This window comes from Copadichromis virginalis, linkage group LG14 (genome assembly GCF_057382275.1).
Source record: "Copadichromis virginalis isolate Kocher_CV1m ecotype Utaka linkage group LG14, C_Virginalis_male_GT1.1, whole genome shotgun sequence".
NCBI classification, from domain to species: Eukaryota; Metazoa; Chordata; class Actinopteri; order Cichliformes; family Cichlidae; genus Copadichromis; species Copadichromis virginalis.
The window spans coordinates 1,821,643-1,843,806 of NC_140631.1; the positions used below are offsets into that span (position 1 = coordinate 1,821,643).

General features: G+C 42.6%; 1 protein-coding gene across 2 annotated transcripts in view; it reads left to right on the top strand.

Moving 5' to 3' along the window:
• The window catches only part of sorl1 (sortilin-related receptor, L(DLR class) A repeats containing), a 94,264-nt gene that overhangs the window by 37,672 nt on the left and 34,428 nt on the right, over window positions 1-22,164 (top strand). For both annotated transcript variants that reach the window (XM_085478985.1, XM_085478984.1), the window contains exons 6-12: window positions 921-1,101; window positions 12,086-12,187; window positions 13,505-13,674; window positions 15,113-15,305; window positions 16,561-16,678; window positions 20,814-20,887; window positions 21,441-21,529. In XM_085478985.1, the coding sequence (XP_085335111.1) occupies window positions 921-1,101; window positions 12,086-12,187; window positions 13,505-13,674; window positions 15,113-15,305; window positions 16,561-16,678; window positions 20,814-20,887; window positions 21,441-21,529 (927 nt within the window). The remainder of the gene's footprint in view (window positions 1-920; window positions 1,102-12,085; window positions 12,188-13,504; window positions 13,675-15,112; window positions 15,306-16,560; window positions 16,679-20,813; window positions 20,888-21,440; window positions 21,530-22,164) is intronic.

The window sequence follows — 22,164 nt, forward strand, 5'->3', positions numbered from 1 at the left end:
AAACCTGTGCTGTTGGTGGCCGTGTCTCAGATAAAGTGGCCTTGTCATTCCGAATGCTCGGTTTGAATGCCGTACGGACCTGACACAAAGAGAGAAACTACCAAAACAGGGTAAGAATGGTGTTTAGGAAGTGTTTAGAAAGGGCACAGATTAATTCCAAGGAAGGCGCAGAGACAGACTACGAATAGCTCTCCACGCACTCTCAGGCCAGACAGTGTCCATCGGTTGAACAGGGACCTTTGAATGAAAGCCACAGAGGCAGAGCTGAGCGAGACACTGCTCTCTCTGTTTAGTTCTCGAGACTCTGGCAGGAAACGCGCTGATTTGGAAGGCAGACGATAAGATGCAGTGAACCTCCTTCATTCATTCGGGCTCTGTGTGCCACGAGCTGGAACAGAAACGGCCGTAAATAGTTCGACCGCGCAGTTTTTCAAGGTTGGCGCACAGATGGAGATTTTCAGTTTGAACTTCCTGAGAGCCTGAGAGTGTTTTGTGTTGACATTTATTATCCTGAAAACGGGATTATTAAATGAAAAACTGACAAGGAATCATTTGTCTGTGTGAAGCCTGTGAGACCACAGGGTGAAAGCGGAGTTTAGTTCTTGCTTTTCTGATTGACATCTCTGAAGAGTGATGTTGTCCTGAACGTGAGTTTGTTTCAGATTCAGAAACAGCTGTAACTGTAATTCTGTCATCGATAAATGATTCAGTGTGAGGCTTCAGAACAGGCCCTGCCTAACCTTTGGTTGATGTCCATCTGTTAAGGCCTATTTACAATTATAAATAGATATATTTAAGTATGAAAAGTGTTTGTGTTATTCTCATGTTCTCCATTCCCCGCCTATCCTCACCTTTTTTCTCAATATCTCCGTCTGATACATCTTTGTCTCTCACCTTCTGCTCTTGTCTCCTAAACCCAGGGGTGTGGAACCCTACGACCCCCCAACCACAGTCCTCGTCCAGAGAAACGAGCCCCAGGGTGTATCCACTATACTCAGCAGCACTGACTTCTTCCAGAGTGAACAGAACCGCAGACTGATCCTGGAGCAGGTGGACAGCTTCCAGCTCCGAGACAAGTACATGTTTGCCACCACCACACGGGTAAGGAGACCATTGTGTTCCAGTGATTGGTAACTGGTTTGTTAGTGGACAGAGAAGCGATAGCAGTTTGATATTTAAAATAACAATAAAAACCAGATGAAAGTATAGCTCAGCAAACGTCATCATATAATCCAGGTAACTGTCCTGCATTTGTAAGCTAGCCTTACTGCTACTAATGGATCCTATACTCGTTTGGTTTGGCAGGAAACGTGCTCCACAGAAGGTCTGGCTAACTGACCACATTCTGATTTGCATTTGTCGTATTCATAGCAAATGTATAAGACAGAACAGAATCTCCAGGTTCTGAGACCAGAACTATAACTCTACAATGAAACAAGTTCAGAAAACCCAACGTGTCCAAATTAATATAACAAAAGGAACGGCAGTGAAACCATGACCAAACGTAATAATGGGGTGGATTGCCCTTTAGAAGCATAGACCTGCCTGTACCAGGTCAGTTGTGCCTGAATCTTTACGTACAAATGAGTTGGTCAGGGCTGACACATGAGCAAACACGGCGTTTTCCAGGGCACATAAAAGGTTTTGAATCTGTGCATACAGATTGCCACCGTGTCCCTCCTTGGGCTCACCGTGGGGACAATATGTTAGAGCGGCAGCAGGCGGGAGCTCTGTGATCCTCAGGTATTGCTGCCAACCTTTTAAGATGGTACAGCTAAAAACAGCCATACTGTTTCCTGCCACCACCTTATCCTTTCTCAGTCAGGTCTGGGCACAGCACAACTTTAAAAGAGTTGGCTGGTGTACGTCTTTCAGGCTGGACAGAGCCAGGCTAGCTGCTCCACCTGTTTCCAGGCTTCATGCTGTTTAGAAAACAGTTGATCATTTGCTGTAGTGTTCCACCAAGGAGTCATTTTACAATACAGAAGCTTCTGGTTCTAGCTTAAGCTTGAGACCTTCCCCGAGGATCATGGGTGTTTTTAACAGCCTGAAGTGTGATTTTGTCATTTATGCACCACTGCCCTGCTTCCTGACAGGTACCCAGACACAGACTCCTTATAAGAAAAAGAATTATTGATGCTTCAGGTTTTATTTTGATAGCAACACCATTAAAGAGGAAGCAAGCTAAGGTTAGCCTGTTAGCTGCTGTGCTAGGTAGCTAGTGGCTTGATTGGGTTAGCAGGAAAGCTAACCTTACCTTAAACCAGTGGTTCCCAAACTTTTTTTGCTAGGCCCCCCTTTGTTTCACAAGGAAAATGTTCGCACCCCCCCACCACGCAAACACATCCTCCAACCACACACGCCCATATTTTGCTCCATTGCAGTTTATTTCACACCTCAAACTTATTGTAAACAATTAAGCAGATAAAAGTAAACTGCAATAAATTACAGGTAGTAAGAAAATAAACTACTAACTCTTTTACGCTACGTCCGCACCTACACGGGTATTTTTGAACACGCAGCTGTTTCGTCCACGTAGACGGCGTTTCGAATCATCGAAAACTGAGATTTTTTTAAAACTCCTTTTTTGCGTTTACGTGTGGACGAGGAATACAGAGTTCGTTACGCAACGTCAAAGGTATGTGCCTTTATTCACGTCACGCTGTGGCCACGTTATTGTTTACATGAGATGAATTGCAGAATGATAGAGACGAAATGCTGTTAATCTGACTGTCTGCAGGTTTTACACACAGTTACTGTCCCTCCATTTACAAAGGCAGAGGCGTCACAGTGTCATTATTTTACCTGTAGTTTTTTTCCTGTGTAATAATGTTCAAAATTGCATCAATACATTTTTCAAAAAATGCCTCTCTGTGCAAAATGGGTTTAAAAACATAAACAGCTGTGGGATCCTGTTTGTCCGTGATTTGAACCGGGGAACAAATCGTGGCAGGATCAGCCTGATGTTATTTGTATCCTGCTGTAACTTTACTGTATAAAGAGCAAACATCTCCAAAATGTCAGGAGTAGTGAGTCATTACAAAAAGTGTTTGTGAACTAAAAATCAAGAATGTGGGATCCTGTTTGTCCGTGGTTTAAACAGCCCAGCGCGGCTCCCGACAGGGAAAACCAATCCTGCAGGGAGACCTACCTCCGCACCTGCGCAGGTGGAGCCAAAGGGCAGATTTGCTTCACCATATTTTCTAGTCTTTGGCTCAGAATGAAGTTGGTTTGGAAAGGCGCCCCGTGCTAGCAGTGTCCAAGCGTTTTGTTTTTTTCCCCCCTTTTCATCCTGTGCCCCCCCCCCCGCCATGGCTCTGGCTGGTTACAGGTCAGAGGTCAAGTTTTCTGAAAACTTATGAATGCAATAAATTTAGAACAAGGTGATGCAGGATTTTGAAATTCATACCATAAGTAGATCTACATCAGTATTTTTTCTTTACTCTAATCAAGAATAAGACAGGTCCCATGTTATAAGCTGGCTAGTATGATGTAGAGTATGTCAGTAACTGTACAGCACAGAGTATATACAACAATGTTGCCTCATTACTACTGCACACAGAGGGCTGTCGGTCTCTTTAATAACGATGCTTTAAACAAGTTAGGCAGAGAACCGATACTTACGGTGATCGGTTAATTATCAAGCCTTTTAGCATAGGTGAGTCACTCCCCTAAATCACACAGTGAGTCTGTTTGACTCCCTTCTTCTCACGTGTCATACTGAGCCACCTCATTTTGAAGAGGCCGGATACCAACTCGGCTTGGGCGTGAAACGATTTCCTAACTCAGTCGCTGGGTGGCTTGGTCCCATCCCGGCTCACACCGCACAAAAAAATGACGTACCCTGGAGAGATCCCTGTTCATTACAGGGCTAACACAGAGACAGTCCACTATAGTCACAGTTACCCTGTGGACAGTACGGTTTATACTCGTACGCACGTCTGTGGACTGTGGGAGGAAGCCAGAGTACCTGCAGAACATGCAAACGAAGAGAGAACCCAGAACCTTGTGGTAGTTTTAGTGAGAAGCTTCTGAGTGAAATAACACTGCTACTACTACTGATAATGATAATAAATAATTAAAAGTTTGCAGTCTCCTGAGAGATACATGAATGACATATCTCTAATTTAAAGACCTTCATCCCACATTGACAGCACATAGTATGCACATCTGCCTTTGTGGTAGTGATGACATAAATGCTAAGATCTTGTTACCCTTTGTCTACATTTTGGATCATTTGTATTGATTAAAGCACGTCTCTGTACTTGTCAGAGCATAGATGAAAGAAAAGGAGGAAATGATGCCTCAGTGTGTGCAGGAAATGTGCACCAGTCATTTAACACTGTAAGAACCACAGACTACACTAATCACTCATCTATAAATATCCAATAACAACTAACATCTAAATCTATCTATGCAAGCTACACTAGGCAGATGTGCATCAGCTGCAGGTAGCTGCTGCAGTACTTGTTCAGCACCTGCATACAGTTGTTGCAGCATAATGAGCACTAAGCAGCCAGTTTCCCAGCTCAGCATAACGACACGCTGTCGATCAATATTTGGCTGTGGGTGCATGTGAAGCGCAGTATGTTTGTCATTGTTCACTCCAGTGTTGGTGTAGTGGAAGCCTTGGTGACAGATAGCAGAGCAGATGGTGAACATGATCTGGAGTTTCGCAGCCTGCCTCTAACAGACTGGCTTTGTCCCGAGTCGTCTTCGTGGGCTGACGGCAGCCTGTAGCTGCAGTGTTCAGATAACTGTTGATTGTCAAAGGAGGTCGGCATGAAGGATTTCAGATGGTTCATCACACTGAGCTCATAGCTGCACCCCAGAGTTACACTGCTGCTGTAATTCGGTGCCGACATGTTTTAAGTGTTCTGATGTGTAATCTCACTTCTGCGTGCTCATTGTCAGTCGATGCAGCGGTGAGCATGAATCGGTCTTGTGGGCAGCTGTCCGCAGGTTTCTGCTATTAAAATTAATGATTGGTTGAGAATGAAACGATCTTAGCGACGCAGTCTGTCGGTGTCTTGTGTTATTACAGATGCAGCTGATGCAGATTATAGGTGATCAAAGACAGCAGCGTGGAGTCCCTTTATTAATTCCCCGTGGCCAACACGGTCAAAACTAATGATTAATGCTTATTCCTAATTACTGATGTGGTCCAATTAGGGCCAGGGGTTAACCTCAAACACTGTTGTGGTTTATTTACTGTTCTGAATGGGAAACAGGAGTTTGGGGAAAAGCCACGCACGTGATTTTCTTCACAAAAATTGCCCCAATTACTCTTTTTAACCTAAACTACTAAATAAAACTTGTGGCTGCCACTGAAAAAGATCTGCACCACTGCTGATTTTAAAAAAGAAGTTAGTGCTTTAAACACTTTACAGACGCTGTGTCACTCGTTTTCATTTTTGATCTTATGCAGATCGCACAGACGCAGGGTTTCGAGGATGAACTCTGACGCACGATGTGAAACATCTTTGCATGTAACCAACAAATCAGACGAGGAAGTCATGGTTGCAGATGGCTGTGTTGTCTGAAGCATTAGTGGTCACACAGCAAGTCAACAAGTGACAACAACAGATGCCTCATTTGAACTAGTTTTAACAGCGTCTCCCCATCTGACAAAAGAAATTATATTAAATCTAAAAAATGTTTCAGATCGGAGAACAAAGTTTTCTCAAATGAGTCTGTGACCCGACTCTGATCCATGTGGGATTTGCTGACATGGAAAAGATAAGAAAGCCTTTGAGGACAACAGGCCAAAATAGTTGGAGTGCTAGTAGGGCGTGTTTGCTGAAGTATGATGTTCATGATGTTCTCGACCACGTGCCTGATATCCTTCCTGATAAGCTCAGGTGTGTTTGACAGTTCAGAGGTGTGACGACAGTGAGTCACGATCATGAGTTAGGCACAGTGGTTAGCGCTGTTGCTTCACAGTCCAAAGACGTGCAGCGAGTGGGCTAAGATCAGGTGGTGATAATAAATTGTCCACAGGTGTGAGTGTGAATAGTCGTCCGTGTTAGCCCTGGGACAGACTGGCGACTGGTCATGGTAATAATTAATAAACTATTTGCTTTTGTTGGAAAAATCTTTGAAACAACTCTACAACCCAGCTGTTTTATGGAATTAAAGCAGTGTTTGTTCCTTCTAACCAGATATCACACACCAACTCTCAGCAGCACAGTGGGCTGTGTTGTTGTGATTGAACTGTCTGTGACCTCCCTCCTCTCCAAGCTCTGTATCTGACATCTGACCTCCAGAGCTGATGGGACCTGTCAGATAGACTAGCATTGGTCTGAGTACAGCCACTACCCCGGGGGATAATGTGGATGGAGGAGATACAGAGTAATCCATCACAAAGCATCAGCTCTATTCGCCCTCGCTGCTAGCATCTGAAATCTTCCGCCTATAAAAAGGGCCGCCCTTTGGGTCTCGTCTCAGTTACTTTCTCTCCTTGTCTCTCTTTTTCTGGGACTAATAGGATTAAATTAATTGAATATCACAAGTGCTTTGGGCAGTACCAAGCTGCTTTAGCTAACTGAAGAAGCAGAAATGGAGGGTTTTATTTAACAATGGGGATCCTCAGCAAAAGAGCACTAATCAGACCTTAGAGCCCTCAGCCTTTGCTCCCATTGAGCAGAGCCATGGAAGATAACTGCTTTAGCAGATGTAACTGCAGTACCGATAAGGCCCGCGGTTATCTGGTCACCATAGTGCTACTCGTTCAGTTCACAGGTTCTGTTCAAAGACTGGAACGAAAGAGAGAGGAAACAGGAAGAGGAGCCTGGTGGAGGAATGATGCCAGTCTGCTCGTGGTAGCTGGGACTGTTGAAATCTTCAGCTCATATTCAGTGTAATCGCTACAGGAACTTCACAGAAGAGATGAGCTGCTGTTCAGATCTGTGTTTCAGTCTTAAATGTTACCTCTGAATATACTGGCATTACTCATGTTTAGTGTCTGCACATTAGTCCGTACCCTTCATCTCCATACGTCGTATCAGTTTATTTTATTTGGCTTTCAGTTTGACAGTGTGGAGAGCCGTCAAGCGAAAGCCAGCTAATCAAATCTGTTATGCTTTTCTTTTCACTCTCTGTTGTGTGCAGTTGTTACAGTGGCTGACACGGAGTGATTGATATCAGTGTATATTTACAAATGACCCCAACGAACCAAAAGCTCAGACTGCTCTGTTTCAGGCTGGTCTGTCTACCCTTGTCTCTGTATGATGGCACAGAGTAGATATTGGTCTCCTCAGGTACGTATCTCAGGCTGTGAGCACACAAGCCCCGCCCACCTGTTCAAAAATACTGTACGGGGGAGGGGGAGCCAATCAGGAGGAAGTTGGCTTGAAGGGAAGTAGCTAAAGCAGCTTGTTCCAAACGTTTTACATGGGCGGCTACACCAAGGCGACATAAATACGGATTAATCCAGTCGTGCGTCATATGAAGTTACAGTAAACAAAGAGCTGGATTTCCTTGTTGCTGGACAGCAGCCTGCAGTCAGCTGTTATAGTTGTCAACAAGTGTCACGCAGAGCAATCCCAGCCTGTTGTTCTTTGAGTCTCTCCTCCAGATTTCATGGTCTTCTGGCAGAGACCTTAGTCTTCATCTTGGTTTCAGGTCAGGACTTTGTGCAGACCAGTCAACAGCTCCCATTTTGATCTTCTGTTGGTAGTTTTTTACCAGGATGTTTTGGATTGTTGCCACATTGAAAGACAAAGCAACCACTCAGGCCCAGTTGTCCATAAGGTTTTCTTTCCAAATCTGCACACATGCTCCTTTCCTGGTGATTCTTTCCACCTTGACAAGATTCCTAGTTCCAGATCCACTGAAGCACCACACTGTAATACTCCCACCACCGTGTGGGGAGGGTCTTCTTTGGGTTATACACCTCTCCCTTCTTTCTCCAAAAATAAGCAGTAAAAAAACTCTAGTGTAGTCACCTAACCAAGCAATGTGCTTCCAGTGTCCATGATCTTTCTCCAGCTTGTCCTTAGCATACTTCAGCCTGGCTTGAAAGTGTCTCTGCTGCAGAAGTGGAGTTTTTCTCCATCTGTAACCATCAGTCTGTGTCTCTGTGATTGTTTTCTTTGAGACTATAATTTCCTGCCTTGGCTAAGTCAGTCATCAGGGTCTTTCAACACATTTCACCAGAAATTTGAATTCTTTCACTTCCTTGTTTTATATACTGAGCGGCTTGCTTTGAGTTTGTTGATGACGCGTCTCGTCCAGTTCTTGCTTTGTGAGCATCATCATTTCTTTTGTTTTTGGCAGGTTGTACCAAAGGACAGCTCAAGTTTTAATATCGTGTAAACTGGGAAAAAACATCAGTTTTATCTTTATTATCCAAGCGTAGAGCATTACATAGCACATAACTGCACAGGGGCTAATAATATTGTTTTTATTCTTTCTGGCATAATTCTGTTATTTTGTCCACATTACGATTTCTAAAGAAACCTGGTAACCCTTCATGCTATGTTAAAAATCCCTTGCTGTGTTAAAAAAGCACTGGTTTTTGATTTCACAGGGGATAAACAGTATTGTCCAGCTGTACATAGACGATGTTGATATGAAATAAACAATTGTTGCACTTGTTGTTGTTGCTCAGATCTCTCTCATCTTTTTTAAAATGCTATACACACAGATGTTTTCATGCATTTGCATTAAAAAGGACGGAAACACTTAAAACCATCTCGATCAGAGAATTTGCAGATATAAAAGGAGAAACATGCTGGCGTTACACTGTGTAACTCTGTAACGGCAAAGCAGCAAAGTTTTTGGTCGCCTTCGTGCACAGCGTTCGGGAGAAACAAACAGAAGGCTTCCTGCCTCCGAGGATTTACTCGTGACATTTCCAGCTCGTTTCACAGCCAGTGCAGGTGCTTTCATTATAATCAAATGGCAGCCTTAAAACAACAACGAAAAACACAACAGTGAACATGTGCTCTATCTCTCTGATCTAGTCTTTAACAAACGTCACCTTGTGGCTGTTTTCTCAAACAGGAAGTACGAGGACATGTTAGGGCTGCACTTGAGTGTTATTTTTAGAGAAGTTCATGAAAAAAACTGTGAGATTTAACATAAACACTGTAACTTAACTGAGACTCAGACACATGTTTTCAGCATCTGGGATTTCTTTAATACCAGAAGGTAGTTTCTGATGACGGGGAGATTCTGAGGGTATCGCTTCATCAAGGTCAGGCTCACATGACCTGAATATATATAGTGTCAGTAGATTGCTTTGCATCAACTTTGCCCATTTATTTATTTATAATAACATTGTCCGTGTAGACTGTCCTGGATCAAAGGATCCTGTCCTCTGCTACTTTATTTAACCTCTGTTAATATTTCACAACGATACCGTAACATTTCAAATGTAAAAGTGATCATAAGGTAAACGCACTGTGACCTCACAAACACCTACATCAGTGCAGTTTTGGATGGTATTTAGCTGACAGCATTTTAATGTTGGTTTTATAATTATTGACAGTTAATAAAGAATATAAAAGCAATTATATTCGGGCTAACACATTAATAGACAAGACTATTGGTCTGTTATTATTAACAGCAGCTGATTAAAATGGATTTGAAGGCGGGTGAATATCTCACTAGCTAAAAAGTCGGGTAAAGCATGAGAACTGCTGAGTATCTGTACATGATGGATTGTTGGTTTTCTGAAGTTACAAAAATTGTTGGTCCCCCTTTGTTGACCCAACAAGCTCATAGCTGGGTAGCATACCCACTGTAGATGGACACAGTCGAGTCCTTGTGTTGTGTAGAGGACCCAGAATTGAGCCCTGTGGAACTCCGCCACCATCCTTAAAACACACCATTACACATGTGGCACAAGGATAGAATTCTTGTGAGTTTTTGGCTTTTTTTGGATAATATTTTAGTCTTCCTGTATGTCACAGTTGATTCTTCTGGTAGACTGTGTTCCATTTCACACTGTCCTAGTGTCTGCCATCCGACATCCGAGTTGATCTCAGGTCCAAGAATCTCTCGTTTCAGGGATCTGAGAGACCAGGAACAGTGTGTAATGCAAAGCTTGCTGACAGCTGCTGTTGGAGGGGAATATGTGGTTGCAGTGGAAAAATATATAGTTACATGTGAAAATACGTTCTACAGTCCAATTTTCCTCTTGACTCACAAAGTAACCTGACATTAAAACTGTGATTACACGGAGTGTGAAGAAGGAAACTAATTCATTTCCAAACCCACAATTGAAACAAAAATCTAAGTTTTGATGGACTGGAATCATTTATTTACATATTATTATTATTATAATTGATAGATGCACACATTTTTGTTGTTCTAGCTGCAGACAAAGCCAGGCTTCCTGCTACTTGTATCTTCATGCTGAGCTAAATTGAGTATTTAGCTCTTACATTAGAAAATGTTATATTGTAAGCTTATATTTTATGATTCTCATGTCATTTCCAGCTTATGAACATTAAGCTAGGCTGCAGTTATCTGTCATTTGGTAACATGGTGTGATGAGTCATTCAGTGTTTATTGCCCCCAAAAACATGTCAGAGGTTCTCCTCCCGTTCCTGTTGGTACAAATCTAGGATTGACTCTTTTCGTGTAGCATGACGTGGATTCTGACAGTCCAGACAAAATGAATATTGGATGTGCAGCTCTGCTCTTTAAATTCCATCCTGACTTCTTTGTTCAGTCTTTATTGCTTTCTAAAGCTGAGCTCCTGCTCGCTCCTGCTCGCTCCTCTCTCCCACTATTCTTCTCTTCAACTCCAGAATCTTTTTTTCCCTCCCTCTCTTACTGCAGTTACCTCATTTCACTATTCTTTTAAAACCTTCTTTCTCTAGAGGACGTTGCTCTTATAGCCGGGTGGTCCAGCCTAATCAGAAATAATATAACGAAGCTGCTTGGCTCTCCGCAAACTTGAACTGCATCCAACAGCAAACTGAATTTCCAGCCAGGAGAGCGGAGGGTGAGACGGGAAAGGTACAGAGTACATGAGCTGTGGAGACAATGAAATTAGGAGTACAGAGTGGAACGTTAATAGGCACAGAGGGCTGGGTTATTAACAGAAAGGAAAACATCTCTGAGCGTAGACTAGAGCAAACAGGAGATCATTCTGTTTGCTACCACAGGAAAAACAAAGCAGGATCTGTATTCCCTGGAAGAACAAAGATATCGTCAGGTATCAAGGGACAGTTGATTTGGTGAACATAGAACAGGAAACCTGAGATAGTCGGGAAAGGATGGCAGAAAAAGTGTCACTGTGAAGAAATGTATATTGTAGATTTTGAATAGGACATCTGCACTGACGTCCAGAAGCGTCCTGTCAGTGCTGTGTTTGGAGCAGCAGCCCATACTGGAGTCCTAATATTGTACAGATGTTAGTGGAGTCATTTACAGAAGGCCTGAGGTGCACATTACTAACACAGTGATATTATTTTGAAAAATATGAAATATGAGTGCAGCCAGTAGTTTTATGTGGGATGTAAAATATGCTGTTTGTCCGTCCATGAAGTTATTTTCTCCTTTCAGACGGACGAGAAATCGCTGAAAGAAAGATCCTGATTTCTCTGTGCGACTCCTAAAAAAGGCCAAATCGATAACAAACCAACTGTGACAACAGGAGTCAGGACAATTACACTTCAATCCAGTGTGCGTGAGTGTGTGAGTGTGTTCACACACACTCACACACGGTCATGACAGTGAAGATGTGCTCTTGGAGTCTGAGAGACTTTTTAATTCAGCTCGTTTTAATGATTTGTCTCTCAGCTGTTGAGCTCTGTACCGCGGGGGTGTCACAGCAGCAAAACATTATCAGGACAGTCCACATAGTCTTTCTCCTAATTTCAGGTCATTTTCACGGCCTTGCCCACACACGGCACTAGTGCAAAATAAATAGTCCAGAGTTCCACGGGGTCTGAAGAGCCTCTTCGGTTCATCTCAGTCTTCCAAAAGCCGTCAAAGCTTTTTACATTTGTTCTGTTGGGATTTCATCATGAAGTTCTATGTTAGAATGAAGCCTGTGTGCCAACTCCAAGCTGTAGCTGCCGAGAAACTAAATCTGAGGTTGAGTGATTTGTTTTGTATCTATGTCCAGAAACTGTTGGGAAGCCACGAACCATCATCTGTTCAGCTCTGGGTGTCCTACAACCGCCAGCCAATGAAAGCAGCCCAGTTTATGACCCGCCATCCAATCACAGTGAGTGTTTTTTCTTGTGTTCAGAAGTGCTTTACCCAACACATTTGTCCGTGAGAAAGCAAAGGTACAGTCCCGTCAGATGGTCTTAAATCAGTCTCGTAGTACAAAGCACACAGCGAATACTGAGGACTGCAGAAGCCAATGTGTTGTTTCCAAACGTGCAGTTCTTCAAATGGCCACTGGAGGCCGATGCCAAAAGTGAAACCTTAGACTGTCATGTTAAAATACCCAACCTTAGCCAAGAAGCTAACATGTTTACAGGTTGGTAGAAAAAACATTTAGTTCTCTTTAGCTAATTTCCCAATTTATAAGAAGTGTACAGGCTTTATCATTTTGTAAACTCGCTCAAATATTTGTCATGCTTAAATTATGGGAGTGGTTGATTTAACCGACTAGTGTGCTGGAACACGAAGCTGCTTGGACTCAACTCGTAACTTTGAACCGTATTTGTAGTGCTGGAACATTTTAAACTGATAAATAACACAACTCACTGTTTGTTTCACAGGTTTTTGATTGAACTTAGTTAACCTGACACAGTTTGTAGAAACAGCTGTTAACTAATAACTAGGAACTTCAAAAACCAACACGTTGGGAACCAAAATCTTTTTGCTGAGGCTTCAACACATGCATCCTGAAACTATGTGTGATGTCATGGTAGCTACAGCTTTTATATAAAGTCTGTGGTGCAGAGTGTTTATGCTGTTACTGCTGATGGTGTCAGTTTGAACAAACATAAGGATATTCTTTATTTATTCATGAAATGTTTTATTGTCAGACCTTTGGTTAAATAACTGTACAGTATTGCTGCAGAGAGTACCTGAATAAGTATTGACTTTCACTCGGTGTGTGTTCACAGCTATAAACAGGGTTTGCTAAGAAAGCAGCTTCAGCTCTGTCATTTTAAACAGGATGTGTGATCTGCGCTCCCGGTTGCAGCTACATTCATGCAGCCTTTGATGCTGATTCATGCATACATGCATATCTGATCCATCAGAGAGCCATGTGACCGGTTACTCAAAGGCCTCAGGCTGTAAGCACAAAACTTTGAAACTGACTCATTAAGGTGAAACTCCTGGAAATAAAGACGTCCAAGGTGTAATATAAGACTAAATGTGTGTTCTCAGCATATGTGTGAGGAGCACACACAGACAGCAACAGCAATAAAAACATTGAAACATAACAGCGGAACATTCGTTGTTCCCATTTCTAAAAAAACATTACACAACACGTTCCCATTTCAGAGCATCGAGTCTAATCGGACTTTTAAGCCGGTGAACTATAGATGACCCCCCCCTCTCCCCCCCGACCCCCCCACAGGAGTACTACATAGCAGATGCATCTGAGGACCAAGTGTTCGTGTGTGTGAACCACTTGAACAACGTCACACACCTCTACATCTCAGACACACAGGGTCTCGCCTTCTCTCTGTCGCTGGAGAACGTGCTGTATTACAGTCCTGAGAGCTCTGGCAGCAACACACTCATCAGGTACTGCACACACACACACACACACACACACACACACATACACACACACACACACACACACACACACACACACACACACACACACACACACACACACCTACCTGTTTGGATACAAAAGGGCAAACCTCTCGTTAACAGATTGTCAGGCTAACTAAAAACACATAATCCAGTTTCAATAAAAATCCTTTGGTGAGGGCACTGCAGTGGATTTGGAACATACTGAGATCTGTTCAGTCCCTGCTGGGTCCATATATGAACCATGTGTTGGGCACTGCACAAGTACAAAGAGTGTGTGGACAGCATGAGGGATAAACTTGCCATAGCCAGGTGTGCAGAATCATATCCAGACTGATGTAAGTAGACTCAAAGTTGTAACTGGGCCTCTACAAGGTGCTAATGTAATGGTCTGAATGGGTTTGCTCACCATTGTAGGTGCTTGGGTCCCACAGCCGAATGTGTCTGGAACACCTTCATCCAGCCTGCCTCCTTACAGGCGTCTGGACCGTCTCAGCTGGCTCTTTGCTTTTAATGCTTTAGTGATTTTTCCCCTTTTCCTTTAGATAAGTAAATGAGCAGATCACATGATGAACCAAATTGTACCAGCAGATAAAAATGACTGCAGTCTGTACCTGCAGGACAAATCGAGCACTATCTGCAGCCTTGCCAGTAATTGAGTTGTTCCCATAGAAACCACAGCAACTGACAGGAAGGCCTCTTGCTGTCTTTACAAATGCTTGGTAACAGTATAGGTTTTGCAAACACTTGAAAGCAGTACGTCCTTTTCTAATAGTGCATTCAACTGATAGCTGTAGTCATTGTTTGCCTTCTACATAATCACGAGGACGATCTGGTGTTAGTTTTGCAGAGGCAGTCCCAGTGTTGGCTTAGCTTCCTGCCAAAGCTGATTGTTTCTGTTTATCCAACAGCGTCTGCTGTTAACACTTCTCTGTCTTCTGTTTCTCATGACTCATTCTGAAACAAAGCATCAGACTGTGAGTTTCATGCTTCCTGTTTACCTCTCTGCTGTGTGTAAAAGTTGCCTCATGTTCTACGTTTGAACAACTTGATGATATTACTTTCTGTGCTTCTGTGGTTCTGACTGAAATCATCTTTAAAGGGTCCAAAGCGTGGTCCTGGGATTGGGTGTTAGGAGGACTGGTAGGCTAAAGTGTGCAAAAGTTACAGTTAGGAAAAACAAACTGACAGCAGTGTTCAGTGGACAGGGTGGGAGTGCAAACCAGAGCTCTATCATTGAAGTAAAATAATGAAAATATGATCACGTTGAATAAAAACACAATTCCTTCCTTCCTTTTAAATATTGTAAATAATTTGTATTGTTGTATTGTAGAAATAGATAATTACCTTGACATTAAATATTACAGAATCACCTCAGATGTTCCTCTCTGACCCTGCCACCATGTTCGCGTTTGCTGCGCAGGTATTTTGCCAATGAGCCGTTTGCAGACTTGCACCGTGTGGAGGGGCTGAGGGGCGTCTACATCGCCACGCTCATCAACGGCTCTGTGAGCGAGGACAACATGCGATCTGTCATCACGTTCGACAAAGGAGGGACGTGGGAGTTGCTTCAGTCGCCTGCTACCGACAGCCTGGGCGGAACCATAGACTGCCAGGTACGCCAAGTTTAACTTATTGCTTTCAGTTGTTTCTTTCCCACAGAAGCACGAAACATAAACTTCTATTACTTCATCAGATTTCCATTTGATGGATTGATTAGTTGCCACTAATAGTCCTACATTACTTTGTTGTCTGACTAACAGAACCAATACGCTCAAATCTGCTGGAACTTTTTGTGTTCATAATTTCTCCACTTTTCTCTCGCTCTCCAACACCACAGCTCCAAACCATGACAGAGCTGATGGCTGTAGACGTCCTCTGTATGTCTTGATAATGATTTGAACTAAAAATTTGACCTGATGCAACAAAATTATTTTTCTCAGTCCAATTCGTTTCCCAAGTTAGACAAAATCTCACATTTGTAAACCAAGAAAGCTGAAGCTGGACGTTGCATCTTCAGTGTTTTGTTACTCACCCAAGTGGCTTCTTCAGTCCAGAACTATCTGAAGCTAGTACATGAGAGCAAACTGCAGGAACAGCTTGAAGTCTCTGGGATCTCCTTACCTGAATGACTGAGCATCCAGTTACTGCTGCCTAAAATCAGCAAACACAAGTTTGTATCACATCTCATGTTAGCTGGTGAAACAGTTTGGTGGGTTAGCCAACTAAAATTTCCACTCACACTTGATTTCAGTATTGACACGTTTGCAAACAAGAAGATTAACCAGCTAGTTATCATATATTTTGCATGAATTTGCCGATTGTTAGTTCTTAATATTAGTTAATAAAGCAATTTGAAAAAGGCCAGTTAAGCTACCAGGTCAGCCCTGGGAGTTAGCTAACCCCTAAACACTTGCTTGGTGAGCTAAACTGGAATTTGTTCTCTCCCCAACCAATCACAGCAGATGGCCCCGCCCCTCCCTGAGCCTGGTTCTGCCGGAGGTTTCTTCCTGTTAAAAGGGAGTTTTTCCTTCCCACTGTCGCCAAAGTGCTGCTCATAGGGGGTCATATGATTGTTGGGTTTGTCTCTGTATCTATTATTGTAGGGTCTACTGTGCAATATAAAGCGCCTTGAGGTTACTGTTGTTGTGATTTAGCGCTGTATAAATAAAACTGAATTGAATCGTTCGTGTTAGCAGGCATACTAGTGTTAGCTAAGTTTAACCACGAGCAGGAATCTTAGGGTAAGATTCAATGACCCAATGTGAACTGCTGATGTCGCAGAAAAGCTCAAATCGGGTAGATATGAATCCTGTGAATTGAACAGCTAAGTGTCATCTAACTTTTCTCTCGTCTGCTTTTCCCTCGTAGCTCAGTAAAGGTTGCTCCCTTCACCTGGCTCAGCGCTGGAGCCAGTTGTTTAACATCCAGCTAAGAAGAATACCCATTTTATCCAAGGATTCTGCACCTGGACTTATTATGGCCACAGGTGGGATAACACGGAATAAAAGTTTTTCTTGGATTTCATCGATTCCTCATTATGAATAGATTTCTTTCCCCCAGCTCATTCGACCTTCCTGTGTAGGACGCAGACTACAAGCAGTGAAGTCAAACATTGACAGATTTTAATGGGTCCAACACTTTTGTCTCACACTCAGTTTACAGATGGTGAACTTAAACTTTCAAACTCAAGTCAAATTATAGTTGCACTACTAGAAACCTCTGGGGTTGTTGTGAACAGGGAAGAAATGTCCCAGAGCTTTGACGAAAGCCTAAGAGCTAGATGAGGAGAGTTTCAGTGCCATCTGTTGGAGGATGGCTTGTTGTACTTTTCAGTAACTTCCTCTTGGTTTATGATAACACTGATTCAAATATCCAGTGCAAGGCAAACAAGTCTGTGATGTTTGAGATGCCTCTGTCTCTCTTAGTATGTGGCCACTTCCTGTATTGCTGAAAACACAGGAAATAGGATTGCACCTTGTGAGATATGTGTTAGAAACTTGCTTCATGCATCATTGTTGAAACATCTGTCCTGCTTCTCATTACAGTTACACAGTTGCAATTTAAATCTCAAAGACATAAATAATGTGAAAACTGTTACCACATGTTCAATTCTCATGAATTCCTCAGAGCGAAGTGGAAACAGTGTCAGTGCTGCAGAGACATTATGGCTGCAGTTTGAGTTGTCTCTGCCTCGTCACAGCTGGTCGAGAGCACTGATTTGTTGATACTCTGCAGTGTTTAGGAGACTGCAACCAGCCTGTCTCTTTAATTAAATTCTTATTAGATGATGGGCATGGAAAGAATGCAAGAAAAAGGGAGGGTGAGCGGAGGAGGAGGAAGGAGCGCTGCCAATTGCTGCCACCATGTGCTTCATTATCGCTCTCTTAGATAGATGGGCTAATTACTGCTGCAGCACCCGGCGGGCACTTGACGGGTCAAATACAGTCCTGAGTGCAGGGATGAACATGCACGACCACCACAGGAAACACTTTAGTTCCATGCAGTTTAACTTCTTATTTACAAAATATTAAATATCATTGATTAGTCTGTGCTGTGAGTATACACCAACATTAAAACCACCTCAGTGACATCGGGTACGTCTCTAAGCCCAAAGTCCTCACATGAAACCGTCGCAGTTTTCCTGGTTCGGAATCATGATGTTGGCAACAAATCCTTCAGTTGATGTAGATCGCACCTGGATCCCGCCTCCATCCGTCCTGTTTCACTGTCGAGGTTTCTCATTGTTTTGTTGTTGGCTTCCATTGGTGTCAGTTATGGTCGGTCTGTTATTGTCTTTGTAGTTCAATTTATTTAATACAAGAAAAGATATTGTAATGATATTTAAAATGCATGCAGGAACATTTACACAACACGTCTACAAAACACATCAGACTATCAAGAGAAACCAAAAGAACCAAAAAAACTGAGATAAAACACGATAATGTTTAGAAAAAGCATAAACTATCAAAGTAAACAGTCGACTTTTAAAACACGGACGAAACCATGAAAACCACAGACACCATATGAAAATTTAAATAAACCAAACAATGATAAAATCAAGATGAAACACAACACAACATAGAAATGTTGGCAAGTTTGAACTTTAAATGACAAAGTTGTGCATTCCTCTTTAAAATTAACGCGAAAGTCACCTTGTTTTTACAGTTAACACAGAAACATTGCAGCTGTACACAACCAAACACGCTGGCTACTGAAGAATATCTCATTTCCTTCCTTGGAAAACTCTCGGATCGTTTACCCTCTCTGCTGGGTACAGGGTGTTTTCGCTCTGCCAGGCGGGTGGGTGGTCATGCAGATTTGTGAGTTTGTGAGGTGAAATAGGACACCAGGTGTTCAAATCTTAGTGACCATGATGATGTCAGAGGCCAGGTTTTCTGAAAATCGTGTGACAACTCGCATAGGTGCGATTTAACTTGGACACCCGATGAATGCGATAACTCCAGAACAAGGCGATGTAGAATTTTCAAATCAATACCACAGGTGCAGCTACTAAAATTCTGAAGCTTTCCTGAACGTACGCAGACTCCTACCACAGGTGTAAGTGCTAAGAGGCTGACGAGTAGCTCTGACGGCAACAAGTATGTTTAAAGAATGAGTTGATGTTGAAGGCTGGTTTATTTAAGATATATTTTGTATCTTATCTCTGTTAACATGGTGTACAAGGAATGACTGTCCCACAGTAATTCCCGGGAATATTTGTTCCCTTTGATATTGGTAAGACCTCAACGCAGTGATTATGTGATGGATTTGTGCCGAACTGAAGTTCAAGACTGTATTTGTTTGGTGGCTTTCTTTAAGGCTTTTTAAAATAATGTTCACAAGAATTGCCGGTTCCCCTCGAGTATTGGCAACACAAACAACAAAGGCGATTGCTGAGAGATCACAGGGTTTTATTCCTGTGTCCTCCCGTCCATGTGAGGGGAACTCTTAGAGAGTCCAGGGTCAAAGGAGTGATGCTGGAGAACCTCCAAGGGTGTGACGCAATGGTCTGCGGCCAAGTCCAGTATCAATTTAATCAAGCTGACCAGCTGGTCCTGCTTTGCGGCCCTGTTAAAACCACCATTAGAAGGTGGGATTGAAATCCGTATTCAGTTGTTGCTGTCTTAAATCTCCAGCGGTTTTCATTGCAGTTGTGTTCTACGCAATAATAATCAGAGCTCATGCCAGGGTCCAGGCATAATCTGGTCTCCTACAGAGGTCAGGGTCAAAGAAGTGATGCTGGGGAACCTCCCGTCTCCGAGGAAAGCCTCTACCTCGTGGTGCTTTCACGCTAAAATAATAAAGTGCTCCAGCTTCTTGTACAGTCAAAGTCGAATAAAATAAATATATATATGCAATCTAAACAAAGGCATTAAAAATGACCTTTATTCTGTCTTTTTGAAAGGATTTGTGATGTTAATAGGATAAAATGAGTAATCTGCACTTTAATCACACATTGATTGGTTGATTTAGAACCCACTGTGTTTCTGTCGCAGACATCATGCAGGATGTTGTAATCAGTGGCAGCCATTTATTTTTCTCTGACACTTTCTGTGATGATATTTAACGTTTAGTGTCATCAGCCCGTTTTACTGGGAGAGAGAACCAAATTCCTTTCAGAGGCATTATTACAGCCCTGAGCAGAGACACATCAGCCATGCTGCTCTCATTCTCATCTGTGCTTCTGTCATTCACCCTGAAATATTTCAATGTGATTGATGTCCTGAGCGGTTGTTGTCTGTTCTCGAGTGTCAAACACAGAGAATGATGGTCCTGATCCTTTTCCTGATGGATAGATGGGGGATACACTAACACGCATGTTGGAGGGCATTTGGACGAAGATATAAAAATTTCTTCCCAACTTCCAAACTCCAAAGTAAATGTTACCTGTCGTGCAAATGTGTAAGAGCGCTGGAGCAAATAAACGTTGTGTAAACAGGCGTAAAAAGTATTTTCAGTCTGCTTCACATTTTTTTTCACATTCAAATTTTCTAAATCTACTCTACTTGTAATCTCTGCTTCCTCGTTATCAGCCCTGTGATGAAGCTGCAGTTGTTATCTAAAGAAACACTAAAAAGTGCCGCTGCTGTAGCAGCTGTGTGAGGTTGTGTTAGCTGTCACATTGCTTCTGTCGCTGATAAATGCTAACATCCTACATTTTAAATAATAGCTAATGCCTTTAGCTAAGCAGATAATTATTTTAACTTTCTAATGATTTTAATTAGAAAGTTAAAATTTTAACTTTAGTTTCATCACGGTAGGCTACGACAGGGTAAAACATGTCAGCCTCTATCTGACACTCAGTATCAGAACAATGCCCAACACAGGACAACAATGTTGGCTCCCTAGTGGATGTTTCCAGAACTACAGATGGATCTCAGCATCTGTAGGCGGATTCAAGCAGGCCTCTCATCCTTATGTTTTATAATTTTTTTATTTTCATTGTGTATTTTATAAAATGTTCTAAGCAGATTGTTCCTGGAGGATTTCATTTCCAGCAGATACAAATGCCACATGCATGAAAAGATTCAAAATGCTCTGGCTTAAACTCCGGAGTTACAAAAGCAGCGATCATATGGAGTCAGAGTGTGTTAAAGGCCTTTTCTGTCTTCTGATTGCAGGATCTGTTGGCAGGAACTTGGCCAACAAACCCAATGTGTATGTATCCAGCAGCGCTGGAGCCCAGTGGAGAGAGGTCAGTGCAAAGTTTGAGAACAACAAGAACAGTGGAGACGGCTAAACTGTGTGTCAAAGAAAAAGTCACTATTCAGGCTTAGTCCTGTAGACAGGCTCGAGCTTTATTCAGCTTTCGTAGACGACTGATGTTCTCATGCCCACATGTCATGAAAGGACGTTACTGTTAATTCATTTAGTGTTCAAAGGACATCGATGATATTTTCAAAAGTAATTAGTGCTTCATTAGTCTCATACTCTACTGTCCTTAATTCTAGCAGCAGATTGATGGGGATTGTTCTGACTTTGATTATTTAGAACTGGCACTAAAGTAGCTTTATTGCCGCCTGACATCAGACACATCACTATAATCAGGTTCCTTATGTGTCAGATGACTCTGACATGTGTCTCCCCCGCAAGGATCAACCTGGGAATCTTTTGTTTGTTAGATGAACGTCGATATCACTTAAAGCTTTACCGTCTAGTCCACACAACAGCACTGTTGTCTTTACACTAAATTTCTTCAACCCTGTGAAGCACATTATGTCTCACTCACACTGCTTGTGGTAATCTAGGCATTGGCAGGCCCTCATTTCTACACCTGGGGTGACCATGGCGGCATCCTGATGGCTATTGCACAAGGAGGCCCCACCACACAACTGAAGTAAGTCCAGATGGCTTTCCTAAACTTCCTCCAGCCGAGGAAATGAATCGGACGGAGCTTCAAACCCAGAGAGGTTAACTTGTGACAGCTTTAAGAAATCTGGCAGGCGGAGCACATAAACGGCACCTACCGTGTGGTCGTGCCCATTAGCCAGCAGGAGCAGACTGTGTGAATGTGAAGCTGCCTGCTGGAGTTAAACAGCAAATAATCCTTCCACTAATCAACAGAACTAGATTAAAACACCTCTGTGCCAACACCTACCTTGCAGCCAACTTTAATTCATGAAAGTGATGTATTATAACGATATGTATCCAGTTGGCTTCATTTCCATAATTCATTTTATCTTTCCCTGATTACTCAGTAACCCGATTTTATCTTCATATATACAAATGTCCCTATTACTGGGTTAAGCCCGACTTTTAATACACGTCGCGCTCCCACTTTAATTTGATATTAACTCATGTTTGTTTGTTTCATCTGATTGTCTTCTCTGTCTTGCTGTTGTTCCCTCGGTGAGTGAGTGGGCATGCAGCAGATGAGCTGATAACTTGGTAACCTTGGTGATCAAACATTACTCAGTTATGTTTAGTCGACAGTACGTGAGAGGCTGCTACCAAACACATTTAGAAGATACG